Here is a 22,831-nt window from a genome sequence, read left to right on the forward strand (position 1 = left end):
CTCCGAAACGCTCTCGGGGGGTTTGACAAGGCAGCTCTTCCTGGGAGAAGTCCCATATGTTGTCTGGGCTGCGGGTACAGGCGGCAAGGGCCCTGAGCTGATCATGAACCTAACCAGCCTGACTGTCATGATCACCCAAATATATTAATATCAATATTAATTTGCCAAGTAATAGTTGAGAGATAGTACAGTTTACCTTGAAGTTCAAAGCCACTGAAGTCAAAGTCAAAACGACAACAATCGTCATAACGACCACCAGGGATTCAATCAACATTATGTTCTCTTCTATCATCAAGTCATTGTGTATCAAGCCATAGAGCATAAGGCAGATGACAGGAACGGATGCAATGTAGCAGGAGCCGATCACATGTTTGAAAACCTCATCAGCCGTTTCAACAAGAGAACAAATGTCTTCAAACTGTCTACGAATTCTGTCAATTTCTCTTGTTGATGGCGCATCTTCACCCGCCTTGTCAAACACGTGTTTTATTTGAGAATTTGTCCTAGAATATTTCCTTGGAGAGACAGTACGTGAAGATGAGATGGTAGTCCTCTTGAATGGAGCCCAAAGGTGAGAGATGTATTGCTTTGGGATTAACATTATAAAACGTTGTCATATATATAAATGCCTGGATGATACAACTGTGACATAAAAGCAGACACAACAGTATTTTAACTATTCGCCTGATTTTAGCATTGTCAGTGGCTGAGCCATAACTCTTTGGCTATGAGTCAAATTCCTTAAACAACTTTGGCAGTTGTCTGTTGATGCAGAAACAAGTCGCAAAGGTGAAGTAAGCACAAGTGACTTGAAACCCGCAGTAAGACAGCAGAGTCGTCCATTTGCCAACAGTATCAGTGCCACGTGTGAAGAGAAAAAACCGAGTGTTTCCGAGGCAAAGACAGACATAGAAACAAACGCTGTACCCGATGCTTAAAGCATTGAAAGCCTTTCGTCTTTTCATTGGCATATATGCATCCCTGCTAAGTCAAGAAGTGTCATCAGTGGTTTGAAACACCATTCCAGGTCTGTGTTGGCGATATCTTCAACTGCCACAGGATTATCCACTGATACAGACATCTTTGTCTTGAACAAATGCAAACGTTATGAGGCCTACAGTGTATTTCCAACCTCAGTCGAATGAGTGTGGGTGCATCTAAAGCAAATGCCAGGTTGCTATTAGACTTAATGAATGCGTGTACAAACTGGAGAGTTATGTGTCAAATCTTCAGCCTCTAATGGGAAAAAGTACTTAGTAGCTAAAACATTAATTATTGCACACAATACTTATGCCGACTCGTCAAACTTTCCATTCTGATGACAGCGATGCTTGCTGCTGTGTATGTACACACCCGTTAAGTATTGAGGATCAATTACACATGTGACCGAGGCGCCGACTGCTTAATGTCACAATGGAACCCTTAGCTGTACACACTGCAATAAATCGTGTTTTTTGCTTGTGTCCATACTTGTGTTGCTAGATATTTATATAAACGGCATTCAGAATTATCAACAATATTGATTAGTTAATAGGTTTAGAGGTGATAATGGCTTAGAAGCTTCATATTTCGAGGGGTTGATTGCGTGAATTAGGAAAAAAAAAATCGGTTTTGAGAACAATAATTATTCTGATCGTAAGTCATGGCCCGTAACACCATATGCACTATTCCGAGTGTCGAGAGGGTTATTTGGTAAATATTCAACAATATAGAAGAATGAACACTGGTTTTAAATGCTGAAATAACAATATGTTGCGTAATAGTTGATATGCTTTAGAAAACTGGATATTTTAGTGTGGAATGGATGAGTTGTTTAAAAGTATGTTAATGAAGATCTTAGTAAGAATGCTGACCTTCTTGATCGGACAATATATGGTCCATTACCCTGTATGACGCGGCAGCATGTGTAACAATCCGAACTGAAATGTACTTCTATGAACAGAACACAGCAACTCGTACTGCAGGGATCGTTGTCAACTCAGGTACTGCACAAATGTACGCGAGCGCGACAATGGTAACGGTGTTGTATTCAAGATTGTAGGGTATCATGGTAAACAGTACACTTGCAAGCGGCATATTGCACACGCGACTACGTTTCCGAGACAACGAAACTGAAAATGGTTTTGTGCTTTGGGAATAGACAATTTATCTATTCCCACGTTAAGGTTCATTTTTGTGTATATGTGCTTATGATGAAGTCTGACTTGTACAATGGACTGTGCTTTTAGAAGATATTTCTCATGGTTCTTGACGGGCTTTTGTCACTGTTATTTCAAGGATATAATGCATGGCAGTCTATCCCCGATAACCTAGGTGAAGTCGGGAATCGTGCCTATCAGTCACTATCGTCAAAGATACGAATGTGAATACTACCGCAACGTTCCTCAAAGAATGAAGTCACTGCATTGTAACTTGGCTACTTGACGTCCTACCACTGTATCATGTCATCAATGGAATGTCGCGGCACGTTTAAAATTGAGGGAAATACGTGAACACGCGCGGTCGATTTGCGAAAGAGGTGAGGTGAGGTGAAATTGAGTTTAACGTCGCGTCCAAGATTATTGCACTTATATAGCGACGTGCATGCACGTGTATGTGTGTGTGTGGCTGCTTGTACTAGTCCGGACTGATGCCGATTTATAGTGCTAGCTCACTGAGATACCATGCCGCAGTTTAACATGAATACCCCACTCAGACACAGTATACTGACTCCGAGCCGACCAGTCCTTGTTTTAGCCCCTTAATGCCGAGCGCCAGACAGGGTAACAACAAGTACAATCTTTTAACGTCTTTTTGTATGACGCGGCTCGGGATCGAACCCTGGACCTTCCGCTCTCCGGGCGGACCCTCTACCACAAGACCACGGAGGCGGTCATTTTGCGAAAGAAATAGCACACGAAACATTTTATCTCTGCCTGGTTAATATATTTTAAAAGGCTAAATGCAATTAATGATACGTATTAACGAAAGTATTAACACAGTAAGGGATTTTCCCAATTGACAAAGTGTGTATTTGGTTCCGTAGTTGGTGCAATAAAATGCAAACTTACCCACCTTCTCTTCTATTTGGACTGTCCAATAAATATTTGGAGAAAGTAGCCACTTCTCACACTGTACCCATGCAAAAAAATTAACCCGAGGGGTGCATGGTACCGCGCTAACTACTCGGCTGTCCATCCCATGGGCACATTCTCAGAGATGTTTTAAACATTTATAATTTTTTAATTTGAAGTTTACACGATATACGGCTTTTCCATAGGACGAGAGGTCGGTCACATGACCGCGAATTTGACGATCATAAGTGTATGAACGACACAATTTGACGTTCATACGTTTTTCACGAGACCGTGTTCTTGAAATTACGTAAACTCTGACGGACTACTTCCACATTCCTGTGGAAATCCCTTGGAATTCCCCAGCACGAAAACATGCATAAGCGTTCTATCCGATCTTTTAGAACCTTTATTCTTGGTCTCAGCGTTTCAGTGTCCATTGAGAAATGTCAGAGAGCGTGACTGCATGATTATTCACGAATATCCTCGCTACGGCCCATTCTAATAATCAAACGAAGAAATGCACATCTAAACTATCATAGTATCGACTCGATCCGTGCCTAGGCTGACATTGACCGTCGTCTCCAGCAATCTTTGAATTTACCTTTGTCTGTTTGACGCATCTTTATTCACCTTTCAATGATCGGCCAGTTGATCAATGATGACTAACACATGTAACCGCCACAGGTCCATTAACAACTTCGGAAATCTCTCCCGTCACGTTTATCGTGTCGGCCATTTTGACGTCTTGTACTTGATGTAAATGTATTACGACGCGCTGTCATTGTGACTGACTTACTGAGGTAGTTCTTAACAGACCTTTCTCATCTAATGAGGATATGATTTGAACACATGTGCTGCGTAAGATGTTTCTGAAGAGCAAGTTGTGCATCCATACGCCCATGTCACCTTTCTTTTTGAGGAACTATTTTACTCCGCGATATAGCTGGTTGTTGTATGGCTGTCAGGGTAAACATAAACTCATACGTACTAAATAGAATTGTGTTAAAACCTTGGCCTACATCCTTTGAGGTAAGAAATTGTGATAAAAAAATTATCAAGCTCCGACGTTCATACAGTTTAGCCGTCACTCTATGAAGGTTCATACTCCAATGAACTCACACAAAGTGAGACCCGTGAAGATTCGGGGGTAGAATAGGTCTTCAGCAACCCATGCTTGCCATCAAAGGCGACTATGCTTGTCGTAAAAGGCGACTAACAGGATCGGGTGGTCAGGCTCGGTGACTTGGTTGATGCATGTCATCGGTCTCAATTGCGTAAATCGATGCTCATGTTGTCAATCACTGGATTGTCTTGTCCAGACTCGATTATTTACAGACCGCCGTCATATAGCTGGAATATTGTTGAGTGCGGCGTTAAACAACAAACCAAACCAAACCATTTTATATCTGATGCAGCCATTCGTGATGCTTCAGTGATATATCTTCACTAGCATCGATGCTAACGAATGCTGTATCTATTGCCTTTTTAAGTAAATAAGGTACTTCATCTGATGACAAACCATACCTAAAGTTGTGAGTTGGAGATGTGATCACTCAGCGCGTGAGCGTATGTCAAATTTGCTGCATATATTAAACAATTCAGATGAACATTATATTATATAATCAACCACGCTAGCACCTTGATTTCCTATAAACATGAAATCCCCTACACCCGCGTCTGATCCAGATCTTTTATTCATAATATGGATGTCAAGAATACTGCACATATCCAAAAAATATTTCCCAAACCTGTATACAGTTGAATCTACCGAAAATCGTTTTATGTTAAAACTATCCAACATAGAATCCCACATGTAGTTACCTCCCAAGTATTCAAGGATATGGTCTTCAACGAAATCAGGTAGTGTGCCAGTTCTAGAGTTAAAATCACCTCCGATGACAACATACACATCATCACATTTATAAAGCATATTCAACAGATCTTCTTGTAATAGTGATATGCCGTTTTTACATTGATGAACAAAAAAGTCATGTAACAGGTTATTATACCAGGTATACTTATCAAGAGTTCTCAAACACACTAACTCACACATATTGGCCATTCCATTGATGTCAGAAGGTTCTAGCCATGCGGGTGTCCATGCCCCTGCCCTTTCTGTAGCAACCGTCATCTTTGAAGGTTGAGGTCACAATACAAACAAAAGAAGAAAAGCGACACACGGTTCTGTGTTTTCTTGATTTAAGAAAAAGACGAATCGGCACTGCCAAAAGTCCCCATAAATGAACACTTGCAAAACAGTTTATGTTCTGTCCAACGCTTCTTAATATATATTGACCACACCATGTTACTGAAATCCTTGCTTAGACAGGGCACGCTACATTCCCATGACAATTTTTAATGACAGATATTAACATAATAAGAACTTCAATCACCGGGGCGACAGATCAATGGCGACTGAAGCCTCATGTCACTGAAGCACGTCTGTGATCCACTTTTTCACACAATGTGAACACTCTGGGCCAGTTTGCTGAGGAACACTGTCTGGAAGACCCCAAGAGCACAAAAGATGAGTTTGAATTTTGGATAAAATTAGGATAATTTCCGAACGTGCTTGAAGAAAAACTGGATGATCGATATTTGATGCAGAATACACAACTGTTATAACTACCGCTTAAATATAGATGAGATGAAGTGAAATGGGTTTAACATCACTTTCAAGGATATTGTACTCATATAGCGACGTGAGCGTGCATGCGTTCGTCTACGAATCCGGACTGGGGGACTAGTCATTACTATAGTGGGGTGAGCCGTGGAGATGAAGGGAGTCATATGTGTTTTATAATGTAGTTTATTTCCGATATTATTTCTTGACTCTTCTCCCCTTTAAAAAAAATGGACTGATCACAAAAATGGCAAGTGTCGAATGACGTAGTTTCTTTTATGACGTCATTCCGACTCTCCGCCACAATGAGATCCGAATCACGTGCTGTCCAGATGACGTTATCAATACACTGGTGCGCGTGAAGTGATATTTACTTAAGGCCAAATACCATTTTTATTGACTCAGTTACTTCTAACCGTATAGGGGGCTCGGGTGGCCCAGTCGTCTAAGGCGCCGCGATTCGCTTTGCAGAGTTGCGTCCATTGGGCACGCCAGAAACCTATGATTGTGGGCTCGAATCCCGGTTCGACACGATTATGTTTCTAGGTTTGTCAGCACCATACCCGTGCTCGTGGGTTTCACCGAAGTGGTAACGCCTGAGTCTTGCATCACTTCGGGCTTTCCTCCCACATTAAGGAGACACGCCGCGATATAACTGTAATACTGTTAAAAGCGGCATTAAACCCAACTCACTCACTCACTCACTCTAACCGTATATATACATGACATGATGCACACCTTCAACATGTTTTATTTCTTAATAGTTGATCCATGTAAACATTTTTCAAAACTCAAACTGTTTGCTCCTCTCAGTTCACTTTTAACTGACTTATTCACTATGAGAACGTGCACAGTGGTATAAACTATTTACCATCAATACATATTCATACAACGTGTGTAGTATCTATCAATAGGTCTTAACTCATCACCGCGCATATGATTAATTTTTCGAATCTTCGGGATAGTCCCCAAGTTCCCATCATCCATCATGGCTTCACAACAAAGACGTTAGTCAGGCTTGAACTGTAGAATCACCACAACGTACGTCAGCATAGTTCCAGTAAGCTGAAGATAGAAACATATACTGCTATAGGAGTGAATGAGTTGGCTTTAATGCTGCTTTGAACAGTATTCCAGTTATATCACTGCGTGTTAGATTACTGTGGGAGGCAATCCCAAAGTGAAAGAAGTCTCAGACGTTTACCAATTTTGTGAAACCCACGTGCACGGGTATGGTGTTGACAAACCTAGAATCACAATCGGGGCAAACAGGGATTCGAACCAACAATCATAGGTTTCTGGCGTGAGTAAGGGACGCAACTCTCGCCTTGAACGACAAGGCCACCCGTGCCCACCATCAATACCTGAACATAAAGTCACCAACACTATTGTAGCGTGCATCTCGTAGCGATAGGCATTCATTTTGCATCCATTAGGCTTAGGATGATGTTATTGACAATGATTTCAACATACCATTATTTAATAAAAAATTGCATGGCAATGCAATTCAATATTTGTGAGTATACAACGTCAACGCCAGATAATTACAATTTTCTATATATAAACATTGAAACTACTGGTGTGGTGAGTATTTGATGTAGTTACGGCTTTTCAATCATGATGGTTCTAATGGAACTCTTATCTTCCACATTGTTGTATTTTCCGTAATTATACAGCCATATAAAAAACAAATACACCATGATGGCTTCGTCAGTGCCAGATCTGTGTGTGAGAATTACGGATGATAGAAACAGATAGGATAATCGCCGTCCCTGTTTGGCTTCATTTCATGTCATAAGATAAAATCAAACATTATTCGTAAAACAAGTAACACGAAATCACGAAACGTAGGCGCCAATTAAATCTGCTGTATCCTGATCCGCTGATCCATCCATTTGTGATATGATGATATTCGGAATCATTTCTAATGAGATATGCTACAGCCATAAACAATAAGATAATGTAAGTAGTGCCACTGATCATGAGAAATGACGAAGCTTACACAGCTGATCACAGTTATCCAACTTAAGTAAATATTTCATGAAACAATAAATGATATGCCTGAAAGATGTTATCATCCCTTTCCAAGTTGACTTCACAAATGCTATTTGGGAGTTCTAAGGTAACCATTGGTAAGCTGTATTAAATACACCTTAGCAATAAACAACCACCACTGTATTAACAAGTGGTTATTGAAAACACAAAACGTTTATGGATAACAATTTTTGTATTGTTTGTCACGAAGTTTCAGGGCCACTTCTTGCCCCTCGTCAGGGGACTACTGAGTAAGGGTATTGAGTTAATTAATATCTGTTTACATAAGGTAGGATTACTGTACAGAGATATAAAAAAACGAAGAAGTCAATAATGCTACCTTTTGTGTCACACAAAACTGACACCTATCTTCACCTTCTGTAATGAAATGCGATGCTGACAGGGCGACCCATTGTCTCCTTACCTATTCCTGCCGGTTGCGGACATTTTGAGATTAATGAGTCGAACTGCTAATGCAATAAAAGGTATCAAACTGAATCATGTGGAACTTGGACACTATTATGGTGATACAGAAATATTTTTTGTACATGGGACAGTCACTATCAATTAAACAAAACGTTCACAAATTAATTTGGCATGGTCAAAGGGATAACATAAAACATTAACTCGAAAATATGATGATTGAGGACTGAGAATGATAGAAGTAAGGGCCATTATAAATTCTCAAAAAATGTCAGTTATCGTAACAAATCTTCATTACAAAACTGTTATAACCTAACATACTTCCACGAAACAACATATAATTCCACTTGGAGACGACATAAAAAATACATTGGACACATATATATGGTGAACAGTTTACAGAACATATAACATGAATTTTACAAACCTTGCAGAAGTACTATCAGAACCTCATTGGTGTAACCATCAGTGAAAAAAATATTATAAGGAATTGTTTTCATAATCGAATAAACACTTTGAATGAAACTCTACAATGATGATGGAAAAATGCCTTTCAATCAACTTAATACCAGATTAAATTCACAATTAGTGATTATTACCAGTTTCTATCAAAGATACCAAGTTTTACCAGATATGTTTGTAATAAAATCATAACTACAGTATCTGAAAAATGGGAGAATATTCTTGATGTATCATGGGAAGATATTTTATCAGTTATAGAAAATGAACAAAATATGTCAAATTACTGGCTTTCAAGTTCAAATGTAGCCATCGCATCATCTATACAAACGCATGATTAATGCTCATTCTGTGACACTAATTCTGAAACCTTACTCTTTGTATATTGGGATTGTAAACATGTTTTGGGCCAAAGCAGAATATTTTCTGAATGCAAAGTAATAAACATTCATAAAATGTCCATTCTGCATGAGTACAAGTCTGAGGTTCTTTCATATTGGCATGTAGTAGTGTATGTGCATGCATCCAGTATCAAGACAATTAAACTGTAATTTGAAAACTTGATAAAGGTTTTTGCAGTATATTTCGGACAGACGGTTTGATCGAAAATGAGACCAGTTATTTCTTCTTTCTGTTTTGAATACATGTATGATCATTTTTCGCCACTATGTTGTAACTACACATCTTAACATTCCATGAATAAGAATCCCATTCAGCATGGCATATATAACCTGCTGCTTTTACCACCTGTTGACTGAAGATGCACACTTGTGTCCTGTCCTTCTTCCCAGGTACCTATTTGATGTACATGTATGTAACCTAGAGTTTGGACCTGGCATCAATGTCATTGAGTAGGTTAAACCTGTTTTTTTGTGCACATTGGTAATGTGTTAATATCAATTAATCTTAAACAGTCGGTTCCAGATAGAGGATGCAACGGCTGTGGCCCATCCATCTGACGCTATCCCGAAAAGTATGATTTAATTGGAATTCAAGATTTGTCATCTCATGGTGACCATACGGTAAACGTCTAAGACCTGCATTAAGCATTAATACATTAAGCTTACACTCCATCATACTAGTAGAGGTTATGTAACTAATATGATAAATATTACAGGATAAGTCACTTACGTTAATTTCCTCTCATTGAAATTTCAAACAAGGCGCAGCACTCCATTCAACTTTTTATTTCAAGCAGTTCTAGTAAAAATAATTGTATCGCTAAGAATTATGTAATGTAAGATTTCACCAGTTTCGAAAATGTGAAATGATGAAGATGGTTGAGTTCCCAAAACAAATTCTTCATGCGGGTTAAAACTGTAAAACAACCACTAAAATGTTTGCAAAGACGCAAAATGTGAGCATTTGATTAATCATTCGCCACATAAGCTTGGTTGGTTTGTTGGTTTGTTTGTTGTTTAACGCCGCAATCAGCAATATTCCAGCTATATGACGGCGGACCAGACAATCCAGTGATTAATATCAAGAGCATCGATCCACGCAATTGGGATTGATGAAATGCATCAACCAATTCAGCTACCCTGACCAACCGATCCCGTTAGTCGCCTTTTACGACAAGCATAGTCACCTTTTACGGCAAGTATGGGTTGCTGAAGACCTATTCTACCCCGGAATCTTTGTTGGTAAATAAAAAAAACTTGGTTATCTAGGGTCTACTTAATATATCTGATTGTCATCATGTAACGTTTTGCCTGACGGTCTACCTTTTACCAAAGAATAAAACACTTACCATTAGGATTGTCGAACAGTCAATTGTGAAGAGGTTGTATACTGTATACCCTATTTTTGTGGTTGTGAGTCTTGTGATGAAAATGTTGACCTGAAATAAAATCCAATTGCAAAAATGATGACATCATCAATGAGTCATTTCTAAAGGAATCGTTAGATGGAAAATGTGAGATAGCAGTGTGCTTCCACCTACAGTGATATTGTCAAGAGAGGTATGCACTAAGGACTGAAGGTGCACCCCATGATTGCCGCAAAAGGCGACTATGCTTGTCGTAAAAGGCGACTAACGGGATCGGGTGGTCAGGCTCGCTGACTTTGTTGATGCATGTCATCGTTCCACCCAATTGTGTGGATCGATGCTCATGATATTAGTCACTGGATTGTCTGGTCCAGACTCGATTATTTACGGACCGCCGTCATATAGCTGGAATATTGCTGAGTGCGGCGTTAAACAACCAACCAACCAACTGAAGGTGCATCCTGTGCCGCATCGTGCTGTGTACAGAGATGTGTCCTTCATACCGCAAAGGGATCCGCATTTCGTCGGTCCGAATCCAAGTCACATTTTGATTATGACTGTTAGTGTGGAAGAACTATACGCTTACTTCTTTGTTCTCGACAGAGCATATTAAGCAGAGGCTGCACCTTTTGGAAATACTCCCAGTGTTTACAAACTTTAAAGAAAATACATGAACTGAAAAAGAATTACAATGGGGTTTAAACTGTTTATGGCAGGGTACTAATGTTAAGCTTAGGGAGAAATAAATAGTTCATTGCATCTTGCACAATGCGCAGTAAATACTTACAATGTTTAAACTTGTAGCTGAAAGCTCAGCAAAGTCGGCCATCAAAAGATACATCAGTGAGGAATGCGCCTGTAACAATAAACATGATATTGTTAGTAATTTGGGCAATGAGAATTGATTACAGCTGCATTCAAAAGCCATTCAACCTGAATCACAATGACCCATATGGAAGTTGAACTGTTTGGGTTTAGGTTCACCAACTATTCAAGTAATGTTGACAGCGACTGATCATGAGTATGGTTACCGCTGCATTTAAAAGCGATTCCATCTAAACCACAATGACCATTGTTAAACTGTTTGGACCATGATCACCAATTATTCAAGGTCCCTCGCCTTGGGGTATGGTAATTTACTTACAATCACACATTGTTGGAGATATACACTGACCCGTAAACCGTACTGTGGATTTAAGATTTACAGTGGTATGGATGAGTCAACAATCCAATGACATTGACGTGGTCTGTGAAGTTTGTATCCTGGTATAGATACAGTGTTCTCCCGATTATGATTCTAGATTTTCAAGCACCATTCTGATGCTTGTGAGTAACACAAAAGTGATAAACGCCGTGTTTCTCTTCATTCCACCAAGGGGCGGTCTGGCAGCCTAGTGGTTAATGTGTTCGTTCGTCACGCCAAAAACACGGGTTCGTTTCCTGACATTGGTGCCATATGTGAAGCCCATTTCCGGCGTCCCCCGCCGTGAAATTGCTTGAATATTGCTAAAAGCGGCGTAAAATCATACTCACTCACTCGCTAGCTCATCCCACCAAAACTGACACTCCATGTGCAAAGCACACGCTCACCTGCTTCCTAACAATGTAAGATGTTATAATACGTACCTTGATGTTCAGGGCCACTGACGCCAAAAGGGTTGTAACGACAAGGATAACAAAGAATAGTATACAAGTTAGCAACATTGTATATTCTTTCTTCATCAATTCATCCTTTATCAAACCATACAGCATAAGACAGATGATGGGAACCGAAGCAATATAGCCTGATCCGATCATATGCCTGAACACTTTGTCAACCGTGCAAACTAGAGAACACGTGTCTTCAAACTGGCGACGTATTCTTTCAAGATATGACTTCTGTGCATCTCCCTCTTTGCTACCAAACAAACTGGTTAACTCAGCGTTTAGCTGTTTGAACTCCTTGAACAGGCAATAGGTAAGAACACAGAAAAATGCCAGGGTAAATACTGCCTGTATCACAATAAGGTAATACGCAATAAAAAATATAGCTTTGACGACAGGGAAATACTCCCGTGGAAGCAGTTTCATCGGTTTTAGATACATGACAGCTGGGTCGACATTGTGAAGTAACATAAAGTACAAAATTGGCACACAAATTATAACTACAAACGCAGCAGGGAAAAGAAACAGTCTGGTATTGCGCCTGAGAGCTGGGCTGTCCATCGTTGAGGCATGCGTGTCTCTGTATGAATCATACTGTCGGAAAAACTTGTGCAGGTGCTTGTGTACACCGAAACATGTTGCGCTGCCAAAATACATACCAATGGACTGAACTCCTGCGTAGGATAATACTGCCATCCATGATTCCACAGTATAAACCTCATTTGTGTAGCGAATGAAAAACCGACACAAGGTTGACCATAACACGATGTGAATGAAGACAGAGTAAATGATACTCATTGCATTGGACATTCTTCCTCTCTCAATTGGCATGTGCAAACCAGCAATGTTTAGAATTGTTAAAAACGGCTTGAACACATCATATATATGTACGGTATTTCCACATTTCTCTACGTCAGTATCAAGTGAGGATACCTTTGAAACAAACATCCCCGCTGAATGACAAATTCAAGATTGAGATGCCAGTGTGTTCAACTGCACTCTCACACCGTAGATCTCTATTATGTGTGTCTTGCAAGAATAAGGTCCAGCTTTATATGTCCAGTAAATGTCAAGCAATTATTATGTATTCCAACGAACAACCCATTATTTGAAGACACTTAGGGTAAAAGGTTGGTTTAAACATATTTATTTTCACAAAAGTGTGAAAATGGATTGGTAAACAAGCGAAACGCTTCTGTTAATACCGCTCCATTACACATAGGACATATTACACTGAATACATAAAGGAAGGTTAGATGTAACAAATAAATTGTACATGCCAAGCTAGATGTGTACATATTATAAATCTATTTGCAGTTTATTTTAAACAGGCTGTGAGAGCTCGGTATAATTGTTCGCTAAATAATTAAAACAATGGTCAATAAAATGCATCCCATATAATAGAACGTTTCCAGGTAGTCAAGAGCCATGTCAACTCAATTTGCCAGTTGCCGTTTGGCGCAGGATGAGGACAATGTAATCGCAAAAGAACTTAAAATCAGGAATAGTCTATTAAATGTCAAAAGGGTAACTGTTGATACCCTGTACCCAACAGTATCTGCTGTTTGTTATTTTTATTCATGTTGTTATGTGTACAAGTTGATATTTGAACGGAGGGGTGCAAAACGGTAGAATGATATTTGTCTAGGGAGATAATTTTTGGATGTCAACTTCTTTATAATGAGGAACACAATGTTTCAGAGTATATGCTTACTTCTTCATCAGGTGAATGAATGGTTTGTTTGGGTTTTAACGTATACTTTCTGACATATGCGATTTGTGAAAATCTTGTGATGACACCAGGTGTTCGCCATTTCAGAACACATCCTCAAGAACCAAGACCATAACATCATGTGAAAAGCCACCAAAGTTTTCTGTCTAGTAACAACAACAACTGGCGACAAAGAAGACAACAAGAAGCCATCAGGAGACACCAGCCAGCCATGAACCGTGACCATGGAACCTATCTGCCTTGTGCTTAGGACCTATTGCTTTCTGTCGGTGCCAATTATCTAGCTGGCTCCCATTTGCCCTTTGTTATTTCTATTCTTTTACCTGTCAGTGCTAGTTACCCCCGGCCTCCCGTTTGCCCATGCATTGTCCATTGCCAATTACCAATCAGTTATAATTTAGTCCTGGCTTCCAGTTGTCCATAACTATCAGCGCTAATTACTGTAAAGTGTTGGCTTCCATTGTCTATTGCTGATCACCAATCAGCGCCAATTATCTGTTGGCTTCCATTGTTAAGTTTCCACCTTTTGTTATCTTATTACTTTTGTTGTTCTTACATGTACATATATGCTCTCTGCCTCGTAGCATTCGCCCCTTTCGGAAACACATTAAATGGCCTGGCCGGGCCCGTGTGCGAAATACGCATCAGTCGGAAAGCGCATGTAAGTAAGTAAGTAAGTAAGTAAGTAAGTAAGTAAGTAAGTAAGTAAGTAAGTAAGTAAGTAAGTAAGTAAGTAAGTAAGTAAGTAAGTAAGTAAGTAAGTAAGTAAGTAAGTAAGTAAGTAAGTAAGTAAGTAAGTAAGTAAGTAAGTAAGTAAGTAAGTAAGTAAGTAAGTAGCATTCGTTCACCTGATGGCATATACTCCGAAATGTTGTGTTCCTCATAATAAAGAAGTTGACACCCATAAAGTCTCTGATCCGTGAAGATTCCGGGATAGAATAGGTCTTCAGCGACCCATACTTGCCGTAAAAGGCGACTATGCTTGTCGTAAAAGGCGACTAACAGGATCGGGTGGTCAGGCTCACTGACTTGGTTGATACATGTCATCGATCCATATTGCGTGGATCGATGCTCATGATGTCAATCACTGGATTGTCTGGTCCAGACTCGATTATTTTACAGACCGCCGTCATATAGCTGGAATATTGCTGAGTGCGGCGTTAAACAACAAACCAACCAACCATAAAGTCTCTTCCTTATGTGTATCACTTCTAAACGCCTTTCCAAAACTTAACATTTGTCTAGTAAGGTATATTTGGTGACAAGTGGATTTGTATGTCACACTATGGTACTGATGGGGATCATAAAGTTAAATCGGAGATAGAAAAAACAAACTCATTGAACAATTGGCAAAACTATGATTTGCGTATTGTATTTTTTCTTTAGACCCGTGGGGATTCCTGGATAGAATAGGCCTACAGTAACCTATGCCTGTCGTGAGAGGCAACAAAATGGATCTAGTGGTCAGGCTTGGTGATTTACGAATCATCGTTGCCTGCTGGCTGGGGACATTGCATTATCTTACATTCAGTTGTACACATTTTTTATATCGTTGTGTTCACTTACATACAATTTAATTGTATTCTTTTCTCAGATACAAATTGTGACAAGCTTGTTGTTTGTCTAAAATGAAAAGTGTATTCATTTAAATTGTTTTTCAATAAAATATAAAGATCTTCATTATTGAATGCTACTTATTATTGTAGTTTCACATTGTGATGCACTACAGTTTTCAATGACTACTTGGATGGGATGGTCTCGGAAACACCCTTCAAAAGTGTCATGTACAGTAGGGTCGATGCTCAATTTCCATGTGATAACGTCAATAAGTGTATGGCTATTGCAGGGCCTGGTTTAATGACACATACATGTATGCTCGTGAAAGCAATGGCATCAAGCTAGCCGTACCTTTGAGGTTATTCAGTGAGAAAATATCACCCTGCGAGTTGGAAAATGTTAACTTGATAGAGAGCAAAACAACTGAGATATATATCCATTATTGGGCGCTCAAGACATGAAATCAGTTGCAACATATTCTCGTTTGATAGCAACAATAATAAAAAAATAATGTGTTGTTTTTCATCACATTTATTGTTTGTCTGTGGTGGATAGTTATTTTACAATGTTTCTGTCCTTCACTGAAGAGCGTGAAAAAAGACAATGTTCTTTGTCGTCACTGTTTCATTTGTTGACATCTCTTTTTCGTAGCACTAAATGGATATAAACATTAATAGATTAATTCTAACATCTACACTCTATGCCGTTGATGTGTACATAAATGTCAATCAGGCTTGAATTGAAGAACCACAATGACGTAAGTCAACATTGTTCCAATGAGCTGAAGTGAAAAAGAAACATCATATCATATTCAAACTTGCGGGTGTAACGATCAGTCCAACTGAACGATAGATGAATAGCACTTGGTCGGAAGGCAGAAATGCACCAGTTGAAATGTCAAAAGTTGAGATCGATATCACTCTTCACAATCGCCATATCTTTTTCATTTGTTTTATCCATATACATATTGTTACAGAGACATGTGTATCACTGGGAAGGACATAATAAATTGCAATACTCATCAAACTCCTATAACCCGTGTAACCCACATTTAAGACTTAAAAGACTTAAAAAAAACACCACAGTACTTACCATTAGGATGGTCGAGCTGTCGACTGTGAAGAGATTATACAGGGTATACCCTATATTTGTGGTTGTTATTCTTGTAATGAAAACGGTAATCTGAAAAAGGAAAACATACATTAATAACAGCATTTGTTGTGTTACTACGGAGAGGCGCCAGGCAACAAACAAACACTTACTTTATATGCAAATTGAGTGAGTGGAGGATGCTACTGGCAGAGGATTGTTCTTTTTCGTCACTGCTTCATTTGTTGAGGCGCACCCTTTTCGCGAACACCTTGTAGCATAACTGATTTTCAGTTAACCATTCACATAATTAAGACTGCAACGTTGCCATTTAGGCCCAATGCAATATGTGTTGCAGCAGTTTTCAAAACTGATTGTTCTCAGTCGTTGACGTTTTATGTTTACCTGTTGGACATACATGTACGGCTGTTTGATCGCTATATAGTGTTTTACATTCGTGACCATTCGTTCCATTCTTGTACTACTTTCTACGTGGCTGTGCTAGTTTACGCGAATGTTTTCGTCGTCATTGTTGTTGTTGTCAACGCGCATGTTGATGGGGAATTACTCTCGGGGGAGTCAAGGACTAAATCGACATCACTGTCCCGGAACGTTTTATGCACAACATATGAACAATTAACAACAAATATATAATGAGCGGAATACCTGGGCCTAGATTTTCAAAACGATCGTAGCCCTAAACTTATCGTAAATTTATCGTAAGGAAATCGTAGGCTATCGTAGCCTATTTTCAAAACTATTGTAGCCCTGAGATATCTTAAGTTTGTCGTAAATCTAAGATAGCCCCATACCTGTCGTTAATTTATTTTATCTTCATCTAAGATGGCGGCGTACTTTGCCGTAGATATTTTGCCAAACAATAAGACAAACGTTCAAACATTGACATTTCATTTTGTTAAACTGTGTGATTCAAACTAACTTTTTGAAAACACGAAGAACGCATCAATGGTTTCACGCCAGAAATGTTCTTAATCGCGACAGCGATCCACATAACCACGGGGTCGATAGCTTTAAATATATTTCTATCTAATAATTTGGGAAGGATAAAAATGGAAGGTGTCGGCAGGCTCTATAGTAATGACCGTGACCTTATTGCCCTCAGGGGCAGCTAATGTTAGTTCATACTCTAGTTGAGAGTGGTTTCCCTTTGTATTCGCCCGGCGAGACCAAGGTTACAGTTTTCATAAAGCGCAGAGTTCCGCTGTTATATTTTCTAGATCGCATTTGTGTCAATGCTTTAGTCTTTATTTTCGCAATTTATAAAATTATATCAATCTTCATATGTAAAAAAATATAGGTTTGGCATCAGATTTTACATCTAAAATCGTATAGGACGAGCGGTTTTAACAATTGAATTTTAACTATACAGTTTAGTATTTATTGACTTAAGGCAATACTTGTGCTCAAATATTTGTATGGTATATTTAATATTTTTCTCACAAAAGTAATTGTATTTTGTTTCATTTTAAATACAATACCTACATGTAGGTTATCTGTACTACTGAAAGACACATATTTGATAACAAGTGATTAACTGTCTGTTGAACAATTGCATTCTTTATAAACAGGTGATTAACGGCATATAGATGTATTCAATTAAATATAACAATTTATTGAAATTTTGACAGTAAAAGTTAAGCACAGATTTTCGTATCGAAAAATCAAATAAAGAATTGGTTCCCATGCTCGTTCGGGTTTGAAATGTCGTCAAAAAGTAGAATAGTTTGAACATCGTCCAAAATTCACTTTCGCATATATGTTTGCAGAAAATGTTTATTGAATGAAGTTTACTGATCAATATATAGTAGACTGTTTCAACACAATAATCTTTGAATTTTGCATTCAATAAACCGATTTTAAAATAATAATTGATTATGGTCTTTTTAATATTTAAGTGTCGATCTACCCGTTTTATGTTAAAAAAATATAAAGATACTTGAGACCGTTATAGGGTCAACGTACAAATACTGGTAAATGATCCTCAGCAATGCTGTCAGACAAGCCAAACATCATCGAACTACGTTCTGGAATAGATTTGACACATTTACAATGTATTTCGCTCCTCAGCCAGATTTAAATGAAATCAGACGAATCAGTTTATTAGCTCTACTTAATTTAAAGGGATAGAAAAGGACAACATTATATGTATGTTCCCGTTAACTTGTGGCGTGTTCAATGTGACAACATAACCTGACATGACTTCTTAAATTACCTCTCTTTGCGAACGACAATTAGTGTCACTTTTAAATTTTGATAAGAATTATTGATCTAGATAGACCCACTATACATCACGTAACATCAGACTTGAACACGCATTTTAACTGCTGAACGCCTGCTGTTTAATCATCTAGTCACTGTCATTTAGAATAACGTCCCTTACTTTCGTCCTTGACTTTGAACGCAACGTGTTCACATAATGTTCTGCGCGCTCGCGAGAGGACCTTTTGAAGGGAAAATAGTGAAGTATCGTTTTGCACATTATTTCAATGTAACACTACACTTATTGATTATAACATTTATTGGGTTTGAAAAAAGCCTTTGCATGGCACACGAATGCTATTTGTGTTCGGGTAGTCATCTCTTATCATAAGAACAAATGTCTACATAAAGGACATATATAGGATTGTACGGAATGTCACTCAAATAGTTGCGTGTGACAGTGTGACCTGACAATGTGATCACGAATTCCGTGTTACTCTATATTGTTATTGCTAGCGGCGGGGAAATCCCAGTGACGTCACTGGGAAACACCCCGCTTTTTCAATCTCTAACACAAATGAGTTCTCTGTCAGAGTTACGAGCTGTGTACGATCTGCGACAGGTTTACGATAGTTTCGAAAATCTATCTTACCTTAAATTTAAGATATCTCATCTTTAAACGTAAGTTGTGAGGATTTATCTTAGCTAAGATCGTTTCGAAAATCTAGGCCCTGCTCTGACAACACAAACACAACGATGAGCAGATTTTCAAGCTCAGGCATACGTGAGGTAAGCGGAGCTCCAGCTCAATCTCAGGACGTTTCCTACGAGAGGCACATCCTGATCGAGGTCGTCCCAAAACCGTCACTAACAGTGTAATGGTAACACATATTTAGTAATGAACAACAATGGACAGACAAATAGACAATGACGTTGATCTGGACATGGGACTTATGGGGGTGATGAACCGACACAGCTCAGGGGATGAACAATTAAGGCAATAAATGTCATACTTTAAATAACAGTTATTAAGGGGAAGTGATATGCTAGCCCAGGTTGGCTGACAGTCAATATACAATGAAATGTTGGTGAGGATTAACAACGGTGAGAAGGGTCTTATATATAATGGCAATTAGGTTATGGAGACATACACATGTCATGGCTACAGGGTAATAAGTCTTTGTAATCAAATGTTCTTCAGACAATGGTTGTCCCAAATCAGTCGCTATGACACTATGAACAACCAATTAGGATACTTGTTTATAGTCAGATTGTTTAATATTCTACCATTAACATTGTACGAGTTGTAGAAGATTAGTGCCTGCTGATGAGGTCCACGACGATACTGGAGTGCCTGAATACACCTCGTGTAGAAGGCTGATGGTACAAAATGTCCTCCACAACAGAGAATGACGTTATCATCATTTGCATAATGCTTTCCAGACAGTTCATTCTTCAAGTTTAGATGTAAGTTGAAATGTGACGGTGCAATATTTGGTGAATACAGAGGATGTAACAGAGTGCGTACAGAAGCGTCGGTGCCCCCGACGAAGTTCAAAGACCGGAGTCGCTGTCCAGCTGTGAATACAGAAGCTGGTTACATAACAGGTGGTTTGATCCCATATCTGTTAATCTATTTGGACTGGCGTCGTGCATATGTATACTTGTGTAGATTTGTAATACCTTCTGTGTATGTTGATCAGAATAGCTTCGTCATTGCTTCGTGTAAATAATAATCCTTAAACCACCATGGTTTATCTGTGTCAGTGCACCTTAATGCTATTGGCCGGTTCAACTATTTATTAGTCGAAATCACGTGTGTGTATTCACTCCGTTTTTAATAGTTCTCTTTTGACAAGAACGAGACGGCTCCTCTGTGGGTGAGGCGTTTCTCTTGTGAAGGCGGCGTAATTGTTAATCAAACACTGAGACAAGAGGAACAAGTGAGGACTCGTCTGGGATGTTACGGTGCCTTTGCTAAGACCAAGTTACAGTTATTTAGAAATCACTGTACATTCCCATTGTGAATGTTACTTTGGTATTTCTTTGAGAGTGTTTATTTCCCATCGAGGAAGACGAAAACAAACTAACCATGGCGATGATTACGAGGGCCAACGTCTGAACAGTTACTCAGTTGTTCTCAACTCTCTCATGAAAGCTTCTCAGCCACCCCTCGTGTTCCTTCACTTACTTAGAAAGGTCCAACATTACACGATTTGTTTATAAATTACTGTGTGATGCTGAAGGGTAATAAATATCTCACTTTCAAATTCTTGTTTGTCCTAATGATTTCTCAAAGCCCTGTATCATACAACTTTAAGGGATTCATTCAAGATTCAAAATGGGAAGGTGTCGGTAAGATGTGCGACACAGTTTAAAATATAAAAGTTTAATGACTTACGATTTGCAGATCTTTTTCTGGCAATCTTGACAAATCAACCTTGAGGAGACACGTCAGACCGGAATGAGCCTACACAAAGAAACATATTAATTCTTGACTCTACTTTGTGATTTGATTAATTTAGTGCATCCTAAATCAATAACCTATATTATTACTAGATACAAAATGATCCTGTTGTGAAATATGGAATATCTGAAAGTATGCTATTGTGTTTAACATAAGTACAATCTGCCTCAATGTAGGCTTTCCTGGTGCTTATATAACTGAGATGTTGTTCAAATACTACTACTACTACTACTACTACTACTAATAATAATAGAAATAATATTAATACTTATATTATTTAATTTTCTGTCCCTTTTGACACTAATGTGGTTGACAAGATTCAAGAAAAACATGGCAAATATGCAAACTCGTGTTCGAAATGTCACGCTTGCATCCCAAGTACCAAGTTGTCCGACTCCTCATTGTTCTCGGTGCCTTGGGTTTGGTACCTCCCCATCTGTTGACTGACATTGGGAGAGTACCCGGGTTTGCTACCAGGAATACATCCCTTCTGACAATCTTGGGGAGTCTTCACATTCTCCGAAAAGTTCTTGGTGGGTTTGACTGGGCAGCGCTTCCTGGGAGAAGCCCCATTCGCTGCTAAGGCTGCGTGTGGAGGGAGCAAGGGCCCTGAGCTGATGAGGCACCTAACTAGCCTGACTGCCAGGATCACCCAAACCCTCTTTGTTTCATTTTTTATTTTAATCTGTAAATAATAATGACGACGAAGATGATAACGGAAGCCAAGTAATAGTTGAGAGATAGTGAAGTTTACCTTGAAGTTCAAAACCACTGAAGTCAAAGTCAAAACGACAACAATCGTCAAAATGACAGCCATAGAGTCTATTAACATTATGTTCTCTTCTTTCATTAGATCAGTGTGTATCAAGCCATAGAGCATAAGGCAGATGACAGGAACGGATGCAATGTAGCAGGAGCCAATCACGTGTTTGAAAACCTCATCAGTCGTTTCCACAAGCGAACAAATGTTTTCAAACTGTCTACGAATTCTGTCAATTTCTCTTGTTGATGGTGCAACTTCACTCGCCTTGTCAAACATGTGTTTCATTTGAGAATTTGTCCTAGAATATTCCTTGGAGAGGCAGTACGTGAAAATGACGAAAAATGTTAAGATGGCGTTCATCTGAAGTGTGCAAAGCCAAAGCCAAATATCGTATACTATTTTGAAGATTAGATGGTAGTCCTCTTGAATGTAGCCCAAAGGTGAGAGATGTATTGCTTTGGGATTTACATTGTGAAACGTTGTCATATATATAAATACGTGGATGATACAACTCTGACATAATAGCAGACACAGCAGTATTTTAACTATTCGCCTGATTTTAGCATTGTCAGTGGCTGAGCCATAACTCTTTCGATATGAGTCAAATTCCTTAAACAACTTTGGCAGGTGTCTGTTGATGCTGAAACAAGTCGCAGTGGTGACGTATGCACAAGTGACGAAAAACCCGCAGAATGACAGCAGAGTCGTCCATTTGCCCACAGTATCAGTGCCACGTGTGAAGAGAAAAAACCGAGTGTTTCCGAGGCAAAGACAGACATAGAAGCAAACGCTGTACCCGATGCTTAAGGCATTGAAAGCCTTTCGTCTTTTCATTGGTATATGCATCCCTGCTAAGTCAAGAAGTGTCATCAGTGGTTTGAAACACCATTCCAGGTCTGTGTTGGCGATATCTTCAACAGCCACAGGATTATTCACTGATACAGACATCTTTGTCTTGAACAAATGCAAAGATTATGAGGCCTTCAGTGTATTTCC

The 22,831-nt window shown here is 39.0% G+C and overlaps 1 protein-coding gene and 1 long non-coding RNA gene across 2 annotated transcripts; both read right to left on the reverse strand.

The window, feature by feature from the left end:
- Positions 1 to 6,451: 6,451 nt before the first annotated feature.
- On the reverse strand, positions 6,452 to 13,008 carry LOC125377548. The gene is made up of 4 exons (XM_048391327.1): positions 11,990 to 13,008; positions 11,151 to 11,219; positions 10,346 to 10,435; positions 6,452 to 6,744 (listed from the first exon to the last, which is right to left on the reverse strand). Exons 1-4 carry the CDS (start codon positions 12,953 to 12,955, stop codon positions 6,688 to 6,690), a joined length of 1,182 nt encoding a protein of 393 aa, XP_048247284.1. The 5' UTR covers positions 12,956 to 13,008; the 3' UTR covers positions 6,452 to 6,687.
- A 2,935-nt stretch (positions 13,009 to 15,943) lies between these two features.
- LOC124130963 lies at positions 15,944 to 21,227 on the reverse strand. Its single transcript, XR_006860587.2, has 3 exons — positions 21,007 to 21,227; positions 16,389 to 16,478; positions 15,944 to 16,077 (listed from the first exon to the last, which is right to left on the reverse strand). It is a non-coding gene; the product is annotated as an uncharacterized LOC124130963 (long non-coding RNA).
- Positions 21,228 to 22,831: the final 1,604 nt, after the last annotated feature.

The sequence above is a fragment of the Haliotis rufescens genome, unplaced genomic scaffold (genome assembly GCF_023055435.1).
Source record: "Haliotis rufescens isolate VD_foot unplaced genomic scaffold, xgHalRufe1.0.p SCAF_9, whole genome shotgun sequence".
NCBI lineage: Eukaryota > Metazoa > Mollusca > Gastropoda > Lepetellida > Haliotidae > Haliotis > Haliotis rufescens.